General features: G+C 38.0%; 1 protein-coding gene across 4 annotated transcripts in view; it reads left to right on the forward strand.

The window, feature by feature from the left end:
* PTPRZ1 (protein tyrosine phosphatase receptor type Z1) overlaps positions 1-23,797 on the forward strand; it is a 177,584-nt gene extending 153,787 nt beyond the window's left edge. For 2 of the 4 annotated variants that reach the window (XM_008514428.2, XM_008514426.2), the window contains exons 16-30: positions 827-847; positions 1,020-1,116; positions 3,769-3,851; positions 5,176-5,310; positions 5,883-6,017; positions 6,953-7,116; positions 9,258-9,393; positions 10,828-10,974; positions 13,729-13,822; positions 14,135-14,208; positions 15,539-15,667; positions 16,452-16,598; positions 20,165-20,307; positions 21,077-21,212; positions 22,833-23,797. In XM_008514428.2, coding sequence (XP_008512650.1) covers positions 827-847; positions 1,020-1,116; positions 3,769-3,851; positions 5,176-5,310; positions 5,883-6,017; positions 6,953-7,116; positions 9,258-9,393; positions 10,828-10,974; positions 13,729-13,822; positions 14,135-14,208; positions 15,539-15,667; positions 16,452-16,598; positions 20,165-20,307; positions 21,077-21,212; positions 22,833-22,973 — 1,782 coding nt within the window. In that variant the 3' untranslated portion in view covers positions 22,974-23,797. The remainder of the gene's footprint in view (positions 1-826; positions 848-1,019; positions 1,117-3,768; positions 3,852-5,175; positions 5,311-5,882; positions 6,018-6,952; positions 7,117-9,257; positions 9,394-10,827; positions 10,975-13,728; positions 13,823-14,134; positions 14,209-15,538; positions 15,668-16,451; positions 16,599-20,164; positions 20,308-21,076; positions 21,213-22,832) is intronic. The other 2 variants (XM_008514427.2, XM_008514429.2) reach the window with 1 other exon arrangement.
* The last annotated feature ends 3,037 nt before the right edge of the window (positions 23,798-26,834 follow it).

Here is a 26,834-nt window from a genome sequence, read left to right on the forward strand (position 1 = left end):
AAGAGGCCTTAAAAGCTTGTTTGGAGAAAGGCTGGGCCATTTGCTGATGAATCAGATTCATATTTGGGTTATGTACTTTCTCTAAAATGATGAGGCTTTCATGTTATTATATTAATACTAAATAATTGTAAATTCCAAACTAATATGTTTAGGTAGACAGCATCACTGAAAGGATTTAAATTCATTTTAAAAGAGAATCAGCAGAAATAATTTTTCTCTACCCATTGAAGTTTTAATTAAAAAGAGATCTACTAATTAAGTATGTAGAAAGTAATGTTATCTAAATTTTGTTCCCCAAAATGGCATATATGATAAAAAATTTTAGTAGATTTTTAATGTTTTGACAGTTCTAAATCTGTTATAAACCACCTAATAGGAAGCTGTTTACTCTTTAAAATTACTCATAGTAAACAAAAAAAAAAAGTGTATCACTAATTCAGAGTTTCAAATAGTGCTGTGGTGGTCAAATAAAGTTATATTTGAGTGTTAGCAAATCTGACTCATATGACAAAATGTGTCATCAAATATGTGGTTTTTCTCATCTCCGTTTTAAAAATTCATCATATTATTATACCACTGTCCCCTTTTAAAAGTGTTTAAAAGTGTTATTTTTTCCTTTTACATAAGTATAAGGTTCCAAATTGTTAGAAGTTTTGATTTGCATGCAACTGTTTGAAACATTCTGTTTAGTTAGTATTTGACAAATGTATTTATTGCATGATCATAGTTTTCCATTGTAAACCTAATATGAACGCTTTTTTTTCTCATTTGTCGTGTGCTGTGGAATTTGGTTTCTTTACTTTTTTGGCATTCATTCCCTCATTAGACACTGAAAGAGTTTTACCAGGTAAGGCATTATTTCACTGCATTTTTTTTTAGCCAAGAAATAGTTGTAACATGTAAAAAAAAAATTTTTTTTGGATAGATTATTTTGTTTGTTTTGTCTCCCTAATTATATTTTAAGGCACTTTGTTTGAAAGGATGTGTGTTAAAATGTTGCACGTACAATTTCTTTGCAGGAAGTGCAGAGCTGTACTGTTGATTTAGGTATCACAGCAGACAGCTCCAATCACCCAGACAATAAGCACAAGAACCGATACATAAATATCGTTGCCTGTAAGTATGTCCTTCACTCAGCTCTGACTTTGCGGTCATTGTCACTGCCTGCTTTTAATTGATGTCCCACAGTCCTCTGATAGCCGACCTCAATGTAGCTCTTTCAGGACCTTTGTATCAGGAATAAGGCTAGTGTTAGGTAATACAGACTGTTACATCACCCCAACTTAAACACATTCTGCAATTAATGACATCGTTTCTTTTAAACAGAAAAACTCAAATTTTAATCCAGTCCTTTCTTCAGGCCCCATGGGTTGTAAGTCTTCATATGGTTTCTGTCACTGTTTGTATTCCATACTCCTGTTTTCACTTGAGATCTCCCTACTTTATGTGAATTTACTAACCAAATGAGATTTTCTTTAGACTTTATTTTTCCTTCTACCGTTTTCCTCCCTTTCTTGCCATTCTTCCAGGATTCTTATAAAGAGTTAGTTGGATTCATTCTTTTTATTCCTTCTTTTCCTTTGTTGTGTTAGCTGTTCTCTCTCTTCCTCTCCTCGATGAGCAACTTTCTGGCTCTTTTCTTGAATGCGAGTTTACCTATTTTTTCCTATGAAATTACCATCGTTTTTCTATCTTCTTAGAGCACCTCTTGTTTACACCTGTTCCCTTTTATTTTCCTTTCTCCTCCATCTCTTGAAATCCACCTTCATTCTCCCCCCAAAACTTCTACTTATATCCTTCCTTGTATATTCAGTAGGCTCCCTAGATTTGTATGAACACAGTATTACCAGCTTGGTTATTTAAATTCTGGTTCCATTCTAGTTTCTGGAAGCCAATGAAGCTGCACTCTCCTCCCTTTTTTTTTTTTTTAAGATTTTATTTTTTCCTTTTTCTCCCCAAAGCCCCCGGTACATAGTTGTCTATTCTTAGTTGTGGGTCCTTCTAGTTGTGGCATGTGGGACACCACCTCAGCGTGGCTCAATGAGCAGTGCCATGTCTGCACCCAGGATTCGAACCAACGAAACACTGGGCTGCCTGCAGCGGAGCATGCGAACTTAACCACTCAGCCACGGGGCCGGCCCCTCTCCTCCCTTTTGTTATCACATTTTCTAAATAGTTTGCATAGGTGCCACCTTCCTTTCCACAGGGCCTACACCAATTTTCATTTTATTTTACTTTTTTGCTGAGGAAGATTTGCCCTGAGCTAGCGTCTGTGCCAATCTTCCTCTATTTTGTATGTGGGTTGCCACCACAGCATGGCTGCCAATGAGGGGTGTAGGTCCACACCCAGGATCCGAACCCAGGCTGCCAAAGTGAAGCATGCTGTATTTAACCACTAGGCCACGTGGCCCCCAATTTTTATATTTTAATAGAATGCTCTGCTTCATGTTTGTCTTCCTCGACTGAAGCAACTTTCCTCATTGCACATAAAAACTCAGTTATTTCTTGGACAGGGTGAGGTGGTTACACTATTCCCTCTACAAGCTAAACAGAAAATACCCACCAGGTGATTGAGAAGGGGGTGGAGGCTAACATTTGTGGAACACCTACTCTGTACCTGGCACTGAAAATGCACTATTTCACTTAATCCCTGAAACAACCTGGCAAAATAAATAATAACAGTCCTATTGTAGAGACGGAGAAAAACAACCAAGAAAATTTACCCAGTAACAACTCTTCTAAAAATATTAGAACCAACATACAAAAATAGGTCAGCCTGGTATCCAAACCCGTGTTTCCATTGCCATATATCTATTTCGACGTAAATTCCCTCCACCTTTGTGAGCTACTACTGTCACCGAAGTATCAATGTCCCAGAATCTCTCTTTAACTTGTCATGGTTCAGTCTGTATTCACTTCTTCATCCTTAAAAAGAATAGTCTGGCCTGTGAAGCTACCAAATTTCCTTCTAGTAACACCTTTCTTTCTTATTATGTAGTTCCCACAAGTAAATATAGTTTTTCTGTAGAACTGAAGTTAATCCCAAACTTCTTATTTTAGCACATTTGAATTACCACAGTACACCATGTATAAATTACCATACTCTTCCTCCCCTTTTAATGGACAGTGCAGGATCCACGCCCTCTGTTTTTGGGCATCTGTTCTTCTGCCTCCCTTTGCAGTAGTTTCTCTTGGAGGTTCTTCCCTTAAAAGAGCTGTTTGCTGTAACCAGTCACAGAAGCTTCCTAGGTCCCTTCTGCTTCCTTCTCTACTTACTTTTCCTCCATCAGCCTCCTGTTCAGAGTGTATATGCTGCCATCCTTCCTTAGCTTCCTAAGACTCCCCGTCACTCTTCTCTTCCCGTCAATGGCTCTCCACTGTTCCCAGCTCCAGGATCCACCTTTAGAAACCCATCTAAGACACCAGCTTCAGGTTTACAACCTCTATGAAAACGTTTATTGTCTTCCCAAACCAACACGATTTCTGCCTTCATATCCCCCTAGTACTTTGTAGCTCCCTCTTGACACCTGAACATTCCTTTCTGAATATATGTCCATTCTCACCTTCTACATTAGAAAAGTTCTTGAAGGTGAAGGCTCTTGTTATATTTATCTTTATCTTTGTCATCTCTGTATCTCCCAAAAGCCTAGTAAATAGTTTTTGCATTGATTTTAATTGTATTTGATAAATTATTATGTAAATATAAATGACCTTTATGCTGAAAAGTAGTCCATGCTATAGTGAAATATTTTGTTTTTTTTATTACAGATGATCACAGTAGGGTTAAGCTTGCACAACTTGCTGAAAAAGATGGCAAACTGACTGATTACATCAATGCCAATTATGTTGATGTAAGCATGTTTTAATTGAAATGTTTATAGAAATTATATTAGACTACAAATTTTTTTTGGCTATGAATTTATTATACCACTGTGCCATACATATACTAGTGCTTAATTGATAGATAATAAAAAATGCAAATCAGCAGTAAGAGATCCCGTGACTAAACAATTTCAGATTGAATAACACTCAAGCTGTTATGTTTGGTTTATCTCCCTGGTGAGAGAGGGAATTCAGGTTGGGATTGTACGTTCAAGGCAGAATATATATATTCAGATAGGTTTATAACTCCTTAAATGTGAGGGGCAGGACCAGTGTTTATTTTGAATGTCCCACAGCTCCTAGCACAATGCTGTATATATAGCAGATGATCAATAAATCCTGACTGAAAAAATTTCCAAGCTAGTACTGGCTAAAAGTGATCAGTAAACCAGTTATCAGCCTTTATCCTCTTGGACATTCCTCAAGATACCTACCTTTGTGGAACTTATTGGAACTCTTCAGGGACTGTAGACCACTCACTCACTTACTGGTTTTTCACCGTGGTCAGTTGAATGTCAACAGAACTCAGTTGTTTTCCTGACACTGACCTTGCGGTCTAGCTGCCTTCAGGTTTGCACTGTGTGGGACACTGAATTCAAAGCAGTGAGTACCAAATACAAGTATACAATGGGTTTGTTATAGGCAACCACCTCGTGCTTCCAGATGAGGAAATATGTATGTCACACTGAATAGGGGCTTTGGAGTTAGAACTGGTTTTGAGTCCCAGTTTTCCCATTAGCTAGTTCAGGGAGCTTGGAAAGCCACTTACGCCTCTGAGCTTCAGTTTCCTCATCTCCAAATCAGGGACGGTGCTTCCATTTTGCAGAGAGATTAAGGATTAGAATTAGTGTTTGTAAAGCATCCTGGCTAACCATGGGTGCTCAGGGAAGGATAGCTATTAATGATTAGCATTGCCCAATCCCACCAAGGAGGCGGTAAGGAGACAACACCAGAGGTTTCCTGACTGTTGCAGACAACTGAGCCCCAATGCCTCAAACACTTTTCAAAGCAGCACAAGGACCAGTTGGTAAGCCTAGTATGTAGACTTAGATTAAATGCACTTGGACTAAAGGTGCATACAATTGTGTTGAAGCAAAGAGAGCTCTTTTTTCTTTTTACAAAAATCATGGTTAAAGGAGAGTTTCTGTCTTTGCTAGTATTATCAAGTTTCTTCAGCTTTGCAAGTGTGTTTTCTATAGAAGAAATGTGCTGACCGTAAAAATTTAAGTATTGTACAATTTAAAATGGTGTACAAATCAGTTACAAAGAAACACTTGTCGTTTGTTTCTTTAGGGCTACAACAGACCAAAAGCTTACATTGCTGCCCAAGGCCCACTGAAATCCACAGCTGAAGATTTCTGGAGAATGATATGGGAGCATAATGTGGAAGTTATCGTCATGATAACAAACCTCGTGGAGAAAGGAAGGGTATGTGGGTAACCTATTGTGTCATCCCTAAAAGAGTGATTAGAGGTGCTTTAAATTTCTTTTAATAGAGACAGCATTAGGAAGCAGCAAAAGTTATGAAAGCTAGTCAGGATTCATTTCTAGGAAGTATGACAGTTAAAGGGAAACTGTTAACATTATAGATCAAAAAGTTTTACTATAAATCAAGCTATCTGCTATTTAAATACAGTCCTCGTACTATGAGAAAAATTAAAAGGGGCTCATTGAAAAGCAATGGAGGGTGAAATAGATTTTAATTCGCAGGAGCTGGATTCTAGTGCTGGCTCTCCAGTGACTTGGTACATCTGGCCTCACTTTCCTCATCTGAAAGGGGGAAATTTGGACCAGATCATCTCAAGTCCCTTTCAGTTCTGTGATTCTGTCCCTGGTTTCCTCTACAGCTAATCTGTAATCATTTAGGAAGGAAAGAAAATATTTAGAATAGTGAGGGAGTCCATTCCGCTCACGGTCTCAGACCCCTACTGACTTCAGGGATGACTCTTATGTCACACATTTGAAATATGGAAATAGCATCTTTTCTTTCTCTTTTGCAGAGAAAGTGTGACCAGTACTGGCCTGCCGATGGTAGTGAAGAGTATGGGAACTTCCTAGTCACACAGAAGAGTGTTCAAATGCTTGCCTATTATACTGTGAGGAATTTTACTCTAAGAAACACAAAGATAAAAAAGGTGGGTCAGCAAAGGATGGACATCATCAACTGAGTGATTCATCTGGTCCTTTTTTAAGTGAGTGGGTAGTATAACCAAGACAGGGTAAAAAACATATAACTAAAGGCACTGAGAGTTCTTATCACAGCTCTGCTTCAGTCTCAAACGTTTCTTTCAAGTCTCTAAATGCCAGCTGAGGCTTTGGAGCTAGGTTGGTCACGGTGCCCATGGTCTTAGTGGATATGATGCCCCATAGGATAATGGCACATTCAACTAAAAATAGTGGAGATTGACACAATGGAAGCAAAAGAACCAGAACAATGCTGTATTGGTCAGGATTCTCCAGAGAAACAAAACTAATAGGATATATATTTATAAAGAGAGAGAAAGAGATTTTAAGGAATTGATTCAAGCAATTGTGGGCACTGTAAGTCTGAAATCTGTAGGGCTGGCCAGGAGCCTGGGTATCAGGTAAGAGTTGATGTTGCAGTCTTGAGTCCAAATTCATCAGGGCAGCAGGCTGGAAATACAGGTAGGGTTTTTGTGTTGCAGTCTTGAAGAGAATTCCTTCTTCTTCAGGAACACTCAGTCTTTGCTCTCAAGGCCTTCAACTAATTGGATGAGGCCCACTCATATTATGGAGGACCATCTGCTTTACTCAGAGTCTAGGATTTAAATGTCAATCACATGTAAAAAATATCTTGACAGCAACATCTGGTATGACTGGTGTTGGACCAAACCCCAGGCCACCATAGCCTAGCCAAATGGACACATAAAGTAGCCATCATAAATGATAGTGTGCTTTTTCTGCTTCATTCTGGAACACCGATATCAAGCTATAAATCCTGAGTTGATATTTAAGGACCCTGTGTATGTGTGTGTGTGCATGCATGCACACGCATATGTGCACATGTGCATGTGTATGTTCCTGTTATTAGCTGTCTGGACTCTTCTAGGGCTCCCAGAAAGGAAGACCCAGTGGGCGTGTAGTCACACAGTACCACTACACCCAGTGGCCTGACATGGGAGTGCCAGAGTACTCATTGCCCGTGCTGACGTTCGTGAGAAAGGCGTCCCATGCCAAGCGCCATGCAGTGGGGCCTGTCGTTGTTCACTGCAGGTGAGTCTCAGAGACGAGTTTCTAAACCCACAGAATTGCTTATGCTAACAAAAAGGGAATCAGTGGAACAAAGGTTTTGCCAAAATGGGAGTGATTTCATGAAGTGAGAGGGATGAAACTACATATCCATTTTCATAAATATCGATCACTGGGAAATGAGTATGCCAGATGCAGAATTTGATTGCTGAATATTTCAAAGCATTAGGTATTTTTATCATATTTATTATTCTATTTGATTGTTGAATTAGATTTCAACTCATTAACTGTGTGAGGCAAGTAGAACAATATTTTGTTATTAAACATTACAACATAATGTCATAGGATAAAAATGTTTAAGATGCAACCTCCATTCCTAGGAGTTCATAGTTGCTTGTGGAGTTATTATGCCAGGTTTACATTAAAGAGACTGAAGCACACAGGGCGTGAGGAATTTGGTAAAATACTTTTAAGTCATTTTTAAACAGTTTGGGTTCAAAATCCCTTTCTCATTTTCCTGAATTCTTTCTAATATATAATATTGAATGTGTTATCCATTCATTGTTGCTTAAGAACTTTAATATCCAAGACTGAGTTGATGAATAGAAATAATGATATATATATTTTTTTTTTATTAAAGATTTGCACCTGGGCTAGCTACTGTTGCCAATCTTCTTTGGGTTTTTTTTTTTCCTTCCTCTCCCTAAAGCCCCCCAGTACATAATTGTATATTCTAGTCGTGAGTGCCTCTGGTTGTGCTATGTGGGACGCCACCTCAGCATGGCCTGATGAGCAGTGCCGTGTCCATGCCCAGGATCCAAACCGGCAAAACCCTGGGCCACCAAAGTGGAGCGTGCAAACTTAACCACTCAGACTCGGGGCCAGCCTCCAAATAATGATATTTTAAAGAAAAAGAAAAGTACTTTACGAGTTTTAGTCTAACATTTTTCAGTGAAAATAAAAATAGCAGTTAACATTTACTGACTGCTTATTCTGTGCCAAGTTTTATGACCACAGAAATCAAATGCATTTCTGTGTGCAATACTTTTGTCAAAGCATTGTCTGTGTTTTTATAGAAGCAAGTGTTTTCCTTTGATATACAGCTTATCTGACACATTCTAATTACCTATTTGAGGAGTTATCCTCAGACAAAGTTTGAGAGACCTACCTTGAGTTTTTTTATCTGTTAACCTGAAGATAAGCTGAAGGAAACAGGAAAATGCAAGAAAAATAGCTCTGAAGGTCAGGAATTGTTTCTTAGCAAATGGAGAAGGACCAGCGTATTGTGCAGAGCAGGTGCTAATTTTCCTCTCTAGCACTTCCTACTTGTCGGAGCATTTGAAAAGAAACCCTGTCTATGAATTCTTTCCCTCCGGTAGAGGCTTTGAAGAAGTCGATAGATAATGGTCCTTTAGAAATGACTGAAGTTATGCTTTATTCCTCACAATCTCACTGAAATGATATTTTTAGCTGAAAGCCTTATCAAATTCTTTTTCCCATTAATGCAGAAACCTTTACAAACATGTCTGTCTGGCAGTACAGACCCAGGGACCTTTTCTTTTCTGAGTTTGGTTTCATTTTTCTCAGATTAAATGTCTATTTGTTATGCTGTCATACATAACATTTTCATTGTGTAATATATAATGAATAATAAATAGAAATATTGAAAATTTAAAAATCTCCAACAGAAATAGTCAAGTTGTAACAAACAAACACATTAGATACAGAGAACAGATTGGTGGTTACCAGAGGGGAAGGCGGGTGGGGGGAGGGTGAAAGGGGTGCGTTTGTACAGTGACAGATGAAAACTAGACTTTTGGTAGTGAATGTGATGAAGCATGTACAGAAGTCAAATTATAATTATGTATACTTGATATCTGTATAATATTATTAATCTGTGTTACCTCAGTTAATAAAAAAGCAAAGAAATAGGTTGTTTTGCAGTTTGACCTCTAGCAAAAAGTGAAAAAGGAAACTTTGTTATTTGAAGCATGGTGCTTAACTACTACACTGCTTACAATTTTGGACTGGTCAGTTAGTTGTTATGCAGCTCATTTGCTTGGGGAAAGAACTTATTTTAAGGTACAAGACAGCCAGTAGTGACCCATCGTCAAGTTTATTTTATGCTTAATATTGAAACAGTTCTCTCTTTGTGTTCCCTTCAGTGCTGGAGTTGGAAGGACAGGTACATATATTGTGCTAGACAGCATGTTGCAGCAAATTCAACATGAGGGAACTGTCAACATTTTTGGCTTCTTAAAACACATTCGTTCACAAAGAAATTATTTGGTGCAAACTGAGGTATGATGAAAAGGATAATTTTGTATATCTAAGATTGGAAATGTCACTAAAATGCTAAAACTGGATAGACCAGAGTTTGGATTACCCTTTAAATAAGTCTTGTAGGGCTGCTGTAGTACTGTACTAACAAGTGGGTGGCTTAAAGCAACAGAAATGTATTGTCGCATAGTTCTGGAGTCTGGAAGTCCAAAATTACGGTGTTGGCAGGGCCCCACTCCTTCTGAAATCTCTAGGGGAGGACCCTTCCTTGTCTCTTTGAGCTTCTGGTAGTCCCATGCATTCCGTGGATGTCGCAGCATCATTCTAATCTCTGCCTCCGTCTTCATATGGCTGTCCTCCCTGTGTGTCTGTATCTGTGTCCAAATTTTCCTCTTCTTGTAAAGACAACAGTCACTACCTCATCATAACCAGTTACATCTACAAAAACCCTATTTACAAATAAAGTCACAGTCTGAGGTACTGGGGGTTAGGGCTACAGCATATCTTTTAGGGGGGGCACAATTTAACCCGTAACACCAGGTACTTGCATACAAGTCATGGATGGGCCAGCTAAATTTTGTCTATTTTGTGACCAAATGGAGAATGTCTTAAAAATGACACTGGTTACAGAAAAGATTCAGAAAAGAGTAAGTAGATTGATCAAAACCCATCCCTGCCAGCAAAATCCTCCTTTTTCCTACAGATAGTGAATGAATGGATTCATTTCCATATTTTAGAAATATGAATTATGCTCAAATGATTTCCCCTTTTAGGCCCATATAGTTTACCCATCTGTGACACAAGACAAAGTCTACATATCTGTGTTTTATTTTCACTATTTCTAAATAAAAATGAATTTAAATTGAAAAGTATGGCTAGCAGCATGAAAGCATTCCAAAACATATGACTGAGTGGGCTTTAAAACCAAACCAAACTAAATTTCATTTTATCAAGGAAATGACATTCTAGTCAGAGAAGACAAGGGAAGAGCCCCATAGTACATGAAATAGAAGATAACTATTAAAAACTGTATAGATAATTGTGCTAAACTATGTATGACTGATGAAAAGGAGAATTGGAATGGACAGAAGGGGAGGACCCATCAGAAGTAAAGAAGTTAGGGAAGTCCTTGTGCAAAATGTGGAAGAGGGTCTCAGGTTCAAGGGTGGACAGAGACGGCATTGCTTCATCTCCCAGAATCTTCCTCCTCCTTCTCACAAATATCAATACACAAGAAATAAAGGGGGGAGGGATGAGAAGAGTTTTTCTCCCTCTTGACCTCTTTCTTTCCTCCATCTGACTTCCTGCCAGGTCTGGTAAGCAAGCATTTGTGGGTTTCCTCCCATTTTGTAAAACTCTTTTTTGTCTGTCAGTGGAAGATACTATCCACTTTTTTACCTACAGACATGTAAGGAAAACCTGAAGTAGTGTTCCTTATTGTCATTGTTTTCCCAGGAACAGTATGTCTTCATTCATGATGCACTGGTTGAAGCCATTCTCAGTAAAGAAACTGAGGTGCCAGACAGTCATATTCATGCCTATGTGAATGCGCTCCTCATTCCTGGACCAACAGGCAAAACAAAGCTAGAGAAACAATTCAAGGTGAGTTCTCTTGGGAGCCTCTTGGGTGTCACCACAGAATCAAATGTTCCTACATCTTCTCTTTTGAGTCAACAAGGCCACGCGGATGGCTTGAGAGCACCATAAGCACAGTGGCTTTGTATTGTTCTTTACAACAGGCTGCAAAGCCACGTGGTAAATTTCAAGGACCTTAGTTTTGAGTAGCAAGAAGAAAAGTTGTCGGAAACCCTAGACTAACTTTTCTAAATGCAGACTTGGTCTGGGAAAGGAGGGCACAGAGCTTAACAGAATGAACAGGCAGAACTTATAATACAGACTGTGTAAGTGCTCTTTTTACTTTGAAAAAACCAGACCACTTAACCATGAGTGCTATGGCTCAGGCTGTTCATGCTACTCTCTGAAAAAATCTATCTCACTTAAAGCCCCAGGACTAGAATAGGCCACGCCACAACAATAGCTTCTTCAACCCCAGTTTCTCCCACTCACCCTGTCGTGAAGCAGTGAGCTAGAGAGGAGAGCATGTTTTGTCTGATACTGTACTTCCTGCAACCCCAGCCCTCTAACTTCCAGAAATCAGTCAGCAAAGAGTTCAGAAAACAGCTGTTACCAGACCTGCCAGCTGGGTTGAGGGGATTTGCAGAGTTGTGGCTTTCCAGAGGAAGGGAGGCTATGTTATTTTGCTCCACATTATTCCTATACTAACCTCTTACTTCCCAGGATTCCTAGAGAAACAGGGACAGTTTCTGAAGAAGGAATATCTAGGAAGAATGTGTAAGACTCTGGAAAAATCCAAGAGAAGTTAACAAACCTTGAGATAGCAGTTTTTTCTCTCTCTTTTCTCCCAGCTTACAACATAGAAGATGTTAGTCACTATGAATTCCGTCTGACTTTTTCCCTTCTCAGCACCTTTTGTGCTTTTGGAGGATTGAGAGAAAAGTTAGGGGGTGAATGGTGAACTTAGAACCTGCTGTCAAGAAAACATAAATGTTTTACTTAGCCAAGCTTATCTGAGTCATGAAGGAATGCTTTAAGGAGAGAAAAAGTGCACAGTCCGGCTTCCAGAAACAGATAATAAAGAAATACACGACATTAACATCACGTTGTTAGGATAGCTTTTCCCTAAATTAAAAAAATATATATATGTTACCTATTTTCAACAGAATTTTCATTTAAATATCATTTACCCCCTAAACAATTACAGAAAATGATTGATATGGCTAATATTGAATAACCCAGGGTGGAAATGGAAAAATCAATTATGACATCAGAATCCAGTTAAAAAGAGAGACGGTTGACTCTGTTTCCTGTTAACATCCTAACTAGGGAAATGTAGGGGGTGTGTGCGTGTGTGTGTGTGTACTGTCCTATAAGAAAAGGTATTCGTTTATCCATAGAAAAATTTCTTCAAAATAAATTGCGTGTCTATTTATTCAACAAATATTTATCAGATACCTATCACATGCCAGGCTTTTGTGTTCGATACTAATTTTAAAATTAACATAGAAAAGCAAAGAGCCAAAAACATCCAAAGCAATGCTGCAAAATGAGAAATAACAAATGGAAATTTGCTGTAATGTATATGAAAGACTTGTTATGCAGATATAATAATTAATATTGAAAAACAGACAAATGAGCCAGAGGAACTGTGCGCAGGTGGAAGTTGTTATGTGATAGGTATGACATTACAAACCGGTGAGGAAAGGACAGACTAATCGATAAATGATACTGGGACAATTTCCATGTTGAAACAAGTAGAATTAGTCCCTACCACACCTCAAACACTAAAATTACTCAACGTGGATTAAATACTTAAAGATGAAAGCAAAGTTTTATAATTATTATAAGAAAATACTGGAAAATTTCTTTTGAGGACTTTAGGGTAGAGGAAGGCTTCTTAAATAAAAACACAATTTACAGAAATCTTAAAGAAGAACTTAATAAATTGGCAATAAGTGTCTGTGTGGTTAAAGAGAACAAAGACATTGGCAACTTTTTAAGAGTATAGATTTACACTCAAGATGTCAAAAGCCCCTACAAATTAGTAAGTGACAATGAAGTAGAAATATGAAAAGGCAGTCATTAAAGAAGAAATCTAAATGGCTAATGAACACTAAAGTTCACAGTCTCACAATAATTAAGGACATGCAAATCAAAACCATGATATATCATTTTTCATCTATCAGTCTGTCAAAAATTAAACACTGATGACTCTTAATTCTCTATAGAAACCCTTACAGGTGTGCACATTAAGAAATATACAAGGGATGGTTATTGCTAAAACGTTGGAAATAGCAAAACATTGGAAATAACCCAAACATTTACTAATTGTGGAATAGATAAAAAGCAAGTAGATTATTCGTGTAATGAAGTACTGAAAGAATGAATAAATCCAACTATATACATATATATGTCCAGGCGCATACACACATATCATGCAATTTACCTCCCAAGTGTAGGCGAGATTTAGGTGGAGGAAATGGAGGGTGCACACCCACAGAGGAGGACATGAGGAGGATCCTGCCACACCGAAAGTCAACCTAGAGTGTTCTCTGCTTCCTTCAGCTTCCCTGGTGTAGAACATAAGTGTGCCAGAGAGTTCCCTAAACCAAAGTTTAGTTCAGGGAATTCTTGGAAAATATAGGCATATATATTTATATTCAGTATCTTATCTTGATTGGATCACATGCGTGTCTGTGTGTGTGTGTGTTTGTGTGTATGACTATTTGAGTGACTTCAGTGAAATAATGTGTATTTTTCTTTGACTCCCTTTCTCAGCTCCTGAGTCAATCAAATATCCAGCAGAGTGACTATTCTACAGCCCTAAAGCAATGCAACAGGGAAAAGAACAGAACTTCTTCCATCATCCCTGGTAGGTTATGTTGAATCTTGGAAAAAGAACTTTTTTAATCCTAGAAGCCTTGTAAGTAACTTGACAATATTTGTACATCTTGGAACAAAAGTAGTAATTCATATTTTTCTAATTATGCCTGATAATGTAATGTTAAAAAGGACTTTAAACTGTGAAGTCTCATCTAAAGATGCAAAATACCATAGAAAAATTAGCTTAAAGGTCAGAGACACTCAACTTGAGAAATGCGCTTACGTTTTGCAATTTGGGGGTGGAGGGGAGAGGTACAGCACTGTGAGCATGGTTGTTTACCACAAGTGTTCTGTGTTCCAGTGGAAAGATCAAGGGTTGGCATTTCGTCCCTGAGTGGGGAAGGCACAGACTACATCAATGCCTCTTACATCATGGTAAGTCGGAGAAGTCACTGGGGAGAGTGCCTGCCAGTACCAAAACCAGAGTGGGCTGTCTGAAGCAGTGACTGCAGACATGGGCAGCACCGCTGGTGGACATAAGTCAAATCTGCAGGCCCACAGCCCACAGGAGCAAGTAAAATCACAGCATCTCTTGATGTTTTTATGTGTCTGGGACTGGAGAAACCTCAAGAAAGGCAAATGAGTAGATGCAGAAACCAAACTCACCGTTCAGGACTGATGAATAGATACAAAACAGACACCCATCTAAGAGGCTGCATTTCGTTTCCCAAGGCAGATTCCCTGAGCAGACCACGGACACACCAGCTTCAGCAAAGCCCAGTCTCACTGGCATTACCTCTCCAGGTTTGCAGCACAGTTCTCAGTCTGCAAACTGGGCTCACTGGGCACCTGGATTTCTGAAGATACAGTGCTTTCCTTCTGCGTTTAGATCTTCTACGAGAAGGATGAGTGCTTTAGTAGCTGTCATGTGGCCTTCATTTCCATTTAGGGTCAGTCAGTCACAGAGCTTGGGTTCAAATGAAAAAGTCCTAATTCCCATACCAAAACCACTGTTCCAGTTATCCATGAAAGAAAATACTGAGTAATATACTCGAAACAGGGAGATGTGTAATGCTGGCATATCAATACATGCCACGCTTCAAACGAGCCCACAGGGGTTAGAAATGGGATCTGAGAGACCCCAGAGCAGAAGGGGCTAAATGAGGCATGATTTTAGTAAGCAGCAACATGGAAATCATTATTAACCCAATGGCACCAGCTTCCAGGTTTCTACAGCAAAATCTGCAAGGTGCCTCCCTGGTTCCTCTCCTGTAGAGGCAGCCGAGGTGTCTGGACACCAAAGGTGTTCCACTGCCAGTAAGTATGAAATTTGGCACTCTGCTGTTGGGCCTTGTGGGAGGTGAGAAATACGAACTGTCCTCTAGATTTCCACTCTCATCTAGTGTAGGAGACATGGCCCACATGCCATTTTGATAAGTTTGCTCCTGGAGGTGACAGCTGTGTGAACTTGGGCACAACGCATAACTTCTTAAGCCTCAGTTTAATCATCTGTAAAATGGAGATCACAGTTCCTATCTCATAATACTGCTGTCAGGAGTGACTTAAAGAGAAGAAAATGCTTAGTGCTGGACCTGGCATAGAGAAGGTAGCCTGTAAACATTGGCTATAGTAATCACATTGTTATTTATAAACACAGTCTAGAAATAAAGACTGCCTTGACTTAAGGTGCATTAACTTAAAAACGTATTTTGAATGTTTCAAGTCATATGTCAGGGCTCCTTATATCTTTTCTTTGGTTTTGTAGGGTTATTATCAGAGCAATGAATTCATCATCACCCAACATCCCCTTCTCCATACCATCAAGGATTTCTGGAGGATGATTTGGGACCATAATGCCCAGCTAGTGGTTATGCTTCCTGATGGTCAAAACATGGTAAGTCCCTCAAATCACTTTTGTACTTTCCTTACAGGGGCAATAGCAGGTCACAACAGCCAGAAGTCCAGCTTACAAACAAAGAAAGTAATTTTTTTTCAATTAATAAACTAATGTCACTGGAGTTGCACCTCATCTACTATGAGGCCTGATTTGGTTGTGCAATCTCTCAGGTCTGAAACTGTTGAACAACAGTTTTAAATAAAAGTAGATTAAAATTAACTTAAATTTAAGTATTTTATGACATTGCTTAAGAAAAATTAGAATTGCAACTATGAATGAAATCAGTCCATATACTTCTGTTTACTTTTTCTTTTTAACAGAACTTGTTAGGATATTTGAAGATTCCCTCAGTGTGAGTACATCCATAGAAATATGAAAAAAAAAAAGAAGACCTATTTCATTGAGCCCTTGCATATGTACTTAACTTCGAGATTCACGTCTTGTCTGTAAAGTTAGACTGACCGTTTCAAATGACATTGGAAATTGCTTAGCCCTTAAAATCCCTAGAATCTTCTCTACTTAGTTATCAGTTATAGAAGCAACAACTTACTGTTGTTAATGATAAGCTAAGAAAGCAAACTAACAAAGCAATAGTTTGATTTCTTAAGTGTGTTATTTTATTCTGCACATCAATCTGCTTTAAGGCTTAAGATTTTGAGTAAATTTTGAGAGTCAAAGATTTTGAGTTGAATTTTCTATGACAACCAGTTAACTGCATTTCACAGTCTGACTTAGACATTTTATTAAAATCTAAAATCTTCTTTGGTATTTAATCCTCCAGGCAGAAGATGAATTTGTTTACTGGCCAAATAAAGATGAGCCTATAAATTGTGAGAGTTTTAAGGTTACTCTTATGACTGAAGAACACAAATGTTTGTCTAATGAAGAAAAACTTGTAATTCAAGATTTTATCTTAGAAGCTACACAGGTATGGACAAAGTTTAAGTGACAAACTTTTCATCTTAAGTACATGTGAAATATATGCTGATTTGAGAATCTTTTCTAGAAATAAAAAGAAGAAATCTGATTTCTTACACATTGAGGCAGATTACCCAAATAATCGATTTTAGTGTACTTGTCACTTTCATTTTCAAAATCTTACAGAATCATTAAATGGTCATCACTAAACTTCACCGTTCTTCCACACACACGGGAAATCAAAGATTTTCTCTTCTACTCAAAGCAGTTGCTGATAGAACTGAAACTGAAAATAAACACAACAAAAAGATAATTTCGTTAATCCTAATTCTCATGTTTTAAAGCAAGTCCTTACCTTGTGTTCTCCTAAAGAAAATGAGAAAAATATTTCCTACCATTATGAGCTCACTGCTCTCTGGACAATGGACAATGTGTTGATAAGTGAAGAAATGCTTTGGAAATGTGTAATACAATAAACTAGGATTGTTTTACCAAATTCTTGGTTATCTGCAGGGAATCAATCTGAATTCTTTGTCAATAATTGTATATATAATTATAATACAGTACATAATTTACTGTACCGCTACAGTAAAATACTAAAAGATAACTAATAATGATGAATAAGTCAGGTGAGATTGAGTACCTTCTCAATCAGAAAAAGATTAAATCCTCTTTTAGATGGTCTAAATCTTTCACTTTATTATCTTCTAACTCTGAAACTGGTAAACCATGTACAGTATGTAAGATTTACTATTCTCCAGAATATTTGAATGACCAAAACATATAAACTTGATAATGCAAATAGAATAATAATGCAAACAATATAGCAATAGAATCGTTTCCTACTTGATTAAAACAAAAAAATGAACATGTTGATTCCAGTCCCAGATGAACAATGTGGCCTTGGGAGAGCAAGTGACGTCCCTTATTTGTAAAATGAGGGGCAGAAATTAGAGGAATACTATGTTCCCTGAGAGCATTTGACATTCCATCCCAATTTCCATCCGTTCCAGTTGTTCCCTAAACACTTCAGAAGCACCCATTCAGATCTGTCCTCTCTGGTACCCTCCTCCCATCATTCTCCCCAGTTAGTAAAAAGCTTATTATGAGAGTAATAATCATTAGATACCCATTATCTTGTCGTACTCATTATCTTGATTGCTGATCATGTCTAATATCTAGCTTAGGCTTGTGTAATCAGCACAGTTTTTCTCCTGGTATTATGCAGAAAATAAACTAGAGAATAAGCATTCATGGTAGATCCCAATTCTGTATGTCTCCTCTATGGAAATAGCTGCTGTGGACACCTTGATCACCCAGGAGTCTAACATAAAGATGGGCAGTACCTCTAAACAATGGTCAGGCAAGAAGGGAAGACTCAAGTGGACAGTTGCACAGCTTCAAACATTTATGAGCACTTCCCCCCAAAATACGACAGCATTTGAGGTTGGTAGAGGGGTGAAAGTATACGCTAAATAGACCGGGATTTGTTGTAGTGTCCAGGAGATTTGGCGTAAACTACTGAAATCAGGAGCTGGGGCTTTTATTTCTTTATTTTTATAAGAGTTATTTTTAAAATGTATGAAACATTGAATAGATTTAAAAGAATGTTCATAAAATATGTACAAAGGATTAAAATAATACAATAAATGAGTTTAAGGAAAAGAACACAGCCTTTACCTCTGCAGTCCCCCACATGCCCCCATCCCATTCCATCCCTTCCTACCTGCTTCCTGAACCGTGTTTTTTGCTGTCTTGGTTTACTTTATAAATTTGCCATTTGCCTATTTCTTAACACCACGTTGTTTAGTTTTGAATAGTTTTGAACTTCATGTAAATTATGTGTATTTTTCAGAGATATATACTACTTTCCTTCATCATTATGTTGCTGAGATTTACCCATGTAATTGAGTATAATTCAAATTCATTTATTTCTGCTGTTTAGCGTTCCAATTTATAAATTACTTTTTTCCTTCTACATTCGGGTTATTACTCGTTTTTGTTTGTTCATTTTGTTTTGTTTTGCTACTACAAACAGTGCTGCTATGAATATATTTAGACACATGGGAAATTTTCTCTTGTGTATACCTGGGAATTCCCCTGCTGGATCACTGGGTATGAGCATCTTCAACTTTCTTCAGCTTTAAGTAATACCAACTATTTTCCAAAGGGGTTCTGCCAGTCTCCTCTCCCATCAGGAATACATGAGTGATTTGGCATCTCTACCTCCTGACAAGTGTTGTGGTGGGGATGAAATGGCATCTCATGCTGGTTTTAATTTTCATTTCTTGTTGCAAATGAAGTTAAATATCTTTATTTCCTCTTTTGTGGAGTTTCTGGTCATGATTTTGGCCCATTTTTCTATTGTTATTATTTTCTTATTGATTTATTGGAGGTTTTATATTCTAGATACCAATCCTTTGTCAACTACCCACGTTGCAAATACCTTCTTCCAGTTTGTGATTTGACAATTTTACTTTTTTCATGATCCTTCTTGGGGAATAAAACTTCTTAAGTTTAATTCATATGAATTTATTAATCTTTTCCTTTTCCACTCTTACAAGGAAACCATCATTTATTGTCTTAAAAAATTCCCTTCTGAAATTATAAGGATAACTGTCCTACATTGTTTTCTAAATTTTTTATAGTTCCACCTGGAATTGATTTTTTGTATTATATTTTGTGAGGCAAGAGTCCAATTTCATTATATTCCATGTGAGTAACCTTTGTCCCAGCGTCATTTATAGATCACCAATACTAGTTTATTCATAAGCCAGATTTCTCTGTATGGATGGGCTTGTTTCTAGGATCTCTGTTTTACTCCTTTGGTCTCTTTGTCCATCCCTCTGCCAAAACCACCACGCCTTAGTTCTTATAGGTTATAATAATTCTTGATACCTGGTGAACTAATCTCCTATCTTATTTTTCTTCTTCGGTATTATCTTGGCTATTATGGACTTCTGCAATTCCATATAAAATTTAGGTTCTGATACTTCATTTTAAATGTCCTGTTTTACTGAGGACACTTGAGGAAACTGGGGTCAGAGTTTAAGGGATTTAGAGTCACATAGATTGTTTAGTCACTTAAGCAAGAATCGGAGCTGGGACTGAATGGGAACCTGGATCTCTGCCCTCCTCGCCGGCATTTTCCCCACCGAGTCATGCAATTTTGTCCTTCCCTTAGTTATTCTTGAGTAATATGGCTATCTGAAAAAATCTGTGCTATTTTAAGACAAATTTTAACACCAAAGATTTCTTTTTACAAGTTCAAATTTAGCGGCACAGACCCATCTTTGGTACGTCCTTCCACGGCTTGATTGGCATGATAAACCCATAAGCAAGTTTTATTTTTAGAATCAAAAAGGGACTACATCTACACCTGGTAAACGTGGCATCACAGCAATTCCTTCCTTCATGACGGAGGTCGGGCTGCAACTACGCTGCTCACTCGTGCAGCCTGTTTGGTTTTATTACTTTACTGTAATTCCTGATTTTCCCCAGTTATTCCACTCACAATAAACTGTCACTCACCAATATGACTCTTTTAAAAACATTAATTTTTCTTCATTCTTATAGGATGATTATGTACTTGAAGTGAGGCATTTTCAGTGCCCCAGATGGCCAAATCCAGATAGCCCCATTAGTAAAACTTTTGAACTTATAAGTATTATCAAAGAAGAAGCTGCCACCAGGGATGGGCCCATGATTGTTCATGATGAGTAAGTTCTACTCTTTAAATCATTTCACACTAGAGCATGCTCTGGGTGTGTGTATATTTCATTTGTCTTTGTGCTAACTAATACTTTAGACCAATTGTGGTGATTCAGCCAGGGCGGATTGTCTAATTCTTATGAACAAGGTTAACACAGAATAGATTTTTCACTTCTCTTGGAGCTGCTGTTGAAGGCAGAAGACGAGTACTCGATCAAGAATTTGCTCTTACATTGTATGCTGAGACTACTTTGTGTGACGAGTCAGTATTTCAGGACTTGGGTTTTTACAGGTGCTAACCAGAGAGACATTTCTCAGCCACTCATTTCCTGGAATAGGAGTAAAATTGATTTATTTTTTATTTACCAGAAACAGAAATCTTTATCCAATAGATCTTTCCAGTCTGCTGTTATGAACAAATAAAAAATGCATATGCTGGAATTATATGTTATATGCATATTATATATAATACGTATTATGTAACATAACCTCAGTCAGATCATTTTGATTTATTGCCAGCCCCTTCCATAGTATAAAAATAGCAAAGGCGTAAACAAATATTAAACTTTTATAAAGTATCCCATTACTTATATCATAACACTAGCCAATATTTCAAATTAAACCATAGTTCTATGTGCAATAAAGTAAACAAAGACAATTCATTGAAAATTTCAGTGTTCTTACTGCAAAGTTGTCAAGGCTGCATGCTCTGTGAGTTCCAAATGTGAAAGTGTGATACATCTGAATGGAGTCTTTGTCCCTTCCCTTTGCTTCAAGGCATGGAGGAGTAACAGCAGGAACTTTCTGTGCTCTGACAACGCTTATGCACCAACTAGAAAAAGAAAATTCCATGGATGTTTACCAGGTAGCCAAGATGATCAATTTGATGAGGCCAGGAGTCTTTGCTGACGTTGTAAGTAATAAAGCAGTGAACCAGACTTTTCACTGTTAAGAGTCCTACTTACTTCCCAGAGGCTCCCAAAATCATTTTATCACATATCAAAAAACATCACATTGGCTGATAACATTAGCATGCAGTTTTTTTCAAGCTGAATTACAAGTACTTCAGTCCATGATTCATAAAACTGGAACAATAAAGAATAAACATTTAAAGTTTATCTTCCAGAAAGTTGATGGATAGAAAATTTTAAATCTCATGCGTGCCTTTTGCAAGACTTATTCTGAAAAATAGCCTCAGTAGAAGCGCTAACTAATCTGACTTATCCAACAAAATAAATAGTTATTTTCCTGGGATTCAAGTTCTGCCTAGCCTCAGCACAATCAGAAGACAGACCTCAAAGATTTAGACGCTGGACCTGTTCACTTTTTTCTCGAGCCACATTCAATTTCTGAACTTAACAACTGGCTAATTCTTGGGTACTTTTAAAAAGAAGGAGCGACTCGTACAATCAAGAAAGAGGCACAGCACATCTGGAGAGAGAAGTCTCAACTCTGAAAATAATTTAAAGTTTTTGTTATTGTAGAAACAAGGTCTGGAAAGACAATAGGGAACTTAGTGCAAATGCCCCAATGGGAGGAGCTCAGGTGGACATCGAAGTGTAGGCTCCCCTCCAGCTCCCTGGTCTGCACGTGTCTAAGGGCCTTATCAAGGGTGCATCTTCAAAGCTTTAGCCCAGATCAGTTGTCCAGAGAGCGAGGTAATCCTTGCACACGTGCACTTTAGAGGAACCCCTATTAAAAGTCTTATTCAGGCCAGTTGAGTTGTATTAGTCTTGCCCTATGAGAAATAGCTTTCCAGAGATTGCACTTTCACCCGTTTCCTGAATGCAGTTAATGATGCACTGGTTCACATGTAGTCCTAATAGTTTTCCACTATGATGCTAGTCACTGGCTCACGTTCTCTGCAACTGCTTTCCCTCTGCCACACCACCACCCGAGTTGACATCTGTAAGAGAAAAACTCCTTTATTCTTCTGTGTGGCTGTACTTTGAGACCACAGCAGGGCACACGCATACCCTTGCAGCAGGGCATAACCAGTCAGGCTGGTGGAGTGTGAAGAACACTTGGTAAATGGTGGATCTTGTGAAAGGCCTGCATTCTGTATGAGTCCCCGAGCTGACAGTGCAGTGCCTTCTCAGATCTCTCCATAGACAAACCCAGTGGATTGCCTAGCAGCTCAAGAAAGGAGAATGAGTAGCTTATTTTTGAGTGGGTTACAGGTGCCTAGTGCCACAGGCTTTACACGCAAGTTGATAAATCAGTAACGGAACCCTGTCACGTTCCCTTCTGATTCTATGAAGTAAATGAATAAGAATGGAGTGTTTCCCATTGGCCAATGTAGGTGGGCCAATTTTCTAGGTCAATAAATGTTGGCTAATTGAAAAACTACTTTAAATTTAATCAGAAAGAGACATTAATATAGATTGTGTACCTCTGCTGAGTCTAACAGAGCCCTTCACACACTGCCCGCCCATGAACAGTGCTGAAGTGTGACTAAAAACATTCCTTCTTTATACAAACACGTGTCTTCTCTGAGCCTCCTGTTTGTAACCTCCCATTCTCTGTTCTCCAGGAGCAGTATCAGTTTCTCTACAAAGCAGTCCTCAGCCTCGTGAGCACCAGGCAGGAAGAGAATCCGTCCACCTCTCTGGACAGCAATGGCGCTGCGTTGCCTGATGGCAATATAGCCGAGAGCCTGGAGTCTTTAGTTTAACCCAGAAAGGGGTGAGAGAAGTCTACATCTGAGCATTGTTTTCCTCTTTCTAAAATCAGACAGGAAAGTCAGTTCAGTTCTTCTGTTTTCTGTTTACTTCCCATCACCTGACAGTAACTTTCATGACATAGGATTCTGCTGCCAAATTTACATCATTAACAATGTGTGCCTTTTTGCGAAACTTCTTGTAATTCACTTATTGTGTTTAAACTAAAATAATTGAATTTTCCAGTATTTCTAAGAACGGACTTGTATTTTTTTCATATTGATTTTAACAGAAAATTTCAATTTATAGATACTAGGAATTCACAACTACATAAAACATGTTTGTTTCTAGGTGTCAAATTTTTAGCTGTATTTGTAGCAATCATCAGGTTTGCTAGAACTGTAACTTTTAATATAGTAGATTGTAAATAAAACACCGTGTTCCCTATGATATTCAACATTTTACAACTGCAGTATTCACCTAAAGTAGAAATAATCTGATACTTACTGTAAATACTGCTTTAGTGTCTCCATGGACCAAATTTATATTTATAATTGTAGATTTTTATATTTTACTACTGAGTCAGTTTTCTAGTTCTGTGTAATTGTTTAGTTTAATGGTGCAGCTCATTACCTGGCCTTACTCTACAGGCTTCTGATATTGTTTTGTGTTATCTCAATGATTAACTCTGTTTTAGCATGTAATTTTAACTTTTATGGAAAATAGAAATGCATTTGTTTTGAAAGAGATGTTTTTATGAGAATAACACCTTACCCAACATTGTTTAAATGGTTTTTATCCAAGGCATTGCAAAAATAAATATAAATATTGCCATCAATTTGCGTTTGCTTGTGAAGTGTTGTGCTGGGGCATTTTAGCAGAAAATTGTGGACATGGGTCCCACTGGGATGACGGAAGTGAGCAAAGGTTGATGAGATCAGACGGTGTACAGAGCTCTGATTCCCAAACTGTGCTTTGAGGCACACAGGGAACGCAAGAATTTTGCTTTTTTGAGGACAACACAGCAACATGTACTGACACTGCACAACTGCTACTAATAAATTATTTGGACCTAGCTACTTAATGAACAGAGCCATTACGTATTTCTTTTGGCTCAGGGGAGCTATGAAAACGTTACTGAGAAACTAACGGCACCATGTACCAAGAAATGTTGGGAAACTTTGGTTTAGAACTCACTGGGAGTTAGAAGCAGGCAGATTTGCCTGTCAGGGACAGGCCAAGCTGATTTAGAAGCCAGATGGATGGAGAGACAAGGACCAGGAGGTCTTAAATCCCAGAGTGGAAAAAGATAAGACGTCCCATTTAAGGCAAATTGTCAGGATCCATGAGCTGTGTGGAGCAGAAGTGCAGGAAAACAGGGAATCATAAGCTGACTCTGATACTGGAAACAGTCCCCGGCCTCGCCAGGAGTGCCTGGTGAGAAGGGCACTAAGCCCCAACAATGCGTGAGTGCCCTAGACGACAGGCCAGGAAAAGTTCCCTTTAAGCCAGTGGTTCTCAGAGTATAGTTCGCAGACCAGCGGCACCAGCAGAACCTGGGAACTTGTTAAAAATGCAAATCCTGGGTTTCCATCCCAGACCTACCATATCAGAAACTGAGGTTGGGGCTCAGCAGTCTACTGCATGTTAAAGTTTGAGAACCACTGCTCTTTAGCAACAGCAATTCAGAAAGCCTCCAGTTTCTTCAAGCAATATCAGGAAATTTCCACCAAATCCTTCAAATAGAACCAAAATTAATTAGCTTTCCTTTTTTTTTTAGCTTTTCTTTGAAAATAGTAGTCCTGAAGAGATATGAAATAGGAAAAAGTCCAACAAATACTAGAGTGTAACAGATCACAAAATGTGGGTAAGCGCTGCTCTGCAGGGGACAAAAGTCAACGTGCTTCTTCCTCACCCTCTCAGGGAGGAAAGACCCTAAGGGTAATCTTGACTCCTTGGTTGATTTTCCAACTTTATCTCGTAGCCCTCTTGTTTTATAGTTTTGCTCCCCCACAGTGGCTAATCATAGGTTGATCTGAACCAGGAGTATGTCTGGTATAAAAATAAAAAATTATTTTGTATATTTTTCCCTTAGCCTTTGTTCCAAGAACAAACAGCCTTTGAGGGGATATGGAATTTTTTTCCTCCATGGTTGTGTATTAGTGAGGTGCTTTGCAGAATCTCTTTCAAGAGAAATTAATTACGCAAGTAACATGTATGATAATTAAGCATTTTATAAACAAATTCTAATAAATATACCAGAATTATAAAGTCCATCATAGTTCTGGCACAATACTCCTTGAGAACTTATGGCAGCTGCTTCTTTATATGTAATTAATGCAAACTTTTAATACATACATGTTCTACTGAATGTTACACCATAGGAATCCTACTTAATTTTCATATTTCTGACCTGAAACCCCCTAATTTGTTAGCATATAAAATGACTTAGATCATTCCTCTAATATACAAAACTTGGAAAATAAGATTTCTTTATAAGCAGATAACATTTTAAAATATTTTACTAGAATTGAAGTCCACTCACAAATGGCACATAGAAGCAGAAATACTAAGTAATTATTTAATTAAAATTAACTTTTTAGGGGCCAGCCCCGTGGCCGAGTGGTTAAGTTCGCGTGCTCTGCTTCGGTGGCCCAGGGTTCGGATCCTGGGCACGGACATGGCACTGCTCATTAGGCCATGTTGAGGTGGCGTGCCACATGCCACAACTAGAAGGACCCACAACTAAAATATACACCTATGAACTGGGGGAATATGGAGAGAAAAAAAAAAAAAGCAGGGAAAAAAAAAAGATTGGCAACAATTGTTAGCTCAGGTGCCAATCTTAAAAAAAAGTCAAATATTTTTTTAAAAATTTAACTTTTTAGAGAAAGTGGGAAAAATTACACATTTGCCAAAATAAACAGAACACATTCTTTTATTATTATAACCATGACTGAATATCATCCACTCACTTGTTAATTGCAAAATATTCTGGTTCATTAGAGGTCTCCTCCCCACTAGGACATTATTGGTGTGGTAGAGTAGTAGATATTAAATGTTAAGGCATATAAATGAAACACACTGCACCAGTTTTAAGACTCTAGACATCCTTTGCATTAAATTATAGTTAAGTTTTTTCGAGGTAATCATTTTTGAAAAGAAAAACAAGATTTAGAAGTGAGAGTAAGAAAAACTGTGGGTGTAAGATTGAAACTTCTCATTACATACACAACAATAACTTCTAATCGGCCCATCAGTTGTGACACATTCTAAGCAGGCCACAAGAGACACAGACCTTTGAAAAACTTTCCAAATATGCTAATTTGCAATCCTTTCTCTGCAACTTTGGATGTGCCATTCACTACATCTCTCACATCCTTATTATCTTGCTTCTATCCTAGGGGAGTTTCCTCAGTTCCGAATGACCTACACAGAGAAATGAATTGATGCAGGTCATTTTTTCCTTGCTCCAAACTTGCTTAATGAAGAAATGTATTGAAAACTATAGTGTTAAGGTTCCTGATGAAAAGTATTAAAATAGAAAAGTCTCTTAAAGCACTTTTACTTCAAGTAAGTGTTTTAATGGTTTTTAAAGGAAATTAAAACTGCATTTCTTGGGCTGTTTAGAGAGTAAATGAAAAACATTCCACCTTTTGTCTGTACAGTTTGTCCAGTTCTAAGCTCATGGGGATACATAAAAAGGTTCAAAGAACCACCTAAAGAAAAAATGAAATAGAAAATAAGGCCAATGAGGAAAAATTGCTAACTGGGGCCATTACTGTGTATTCACGGAATCTACCTACACGCCCATCTGCTTCTAGGGTGCCTTCCTGTGACAGATAGTATTTTCCCAAAATAGCCCAACAATATCT

The sequence above is a fragment of the Equus przewalskii genome, chromosome 4 (assembly GCF_037783145.1).
Source record: "Equus przewalskii isolate Varuska chromosome 4, EquPr2, whole genome shotgun sequence".
Lineage (NCBI taxonomy): Eukaryota > Metazoa > Chordata > Mammalia > Perissodactyla > Equidae > Equus > Equus przewalskii.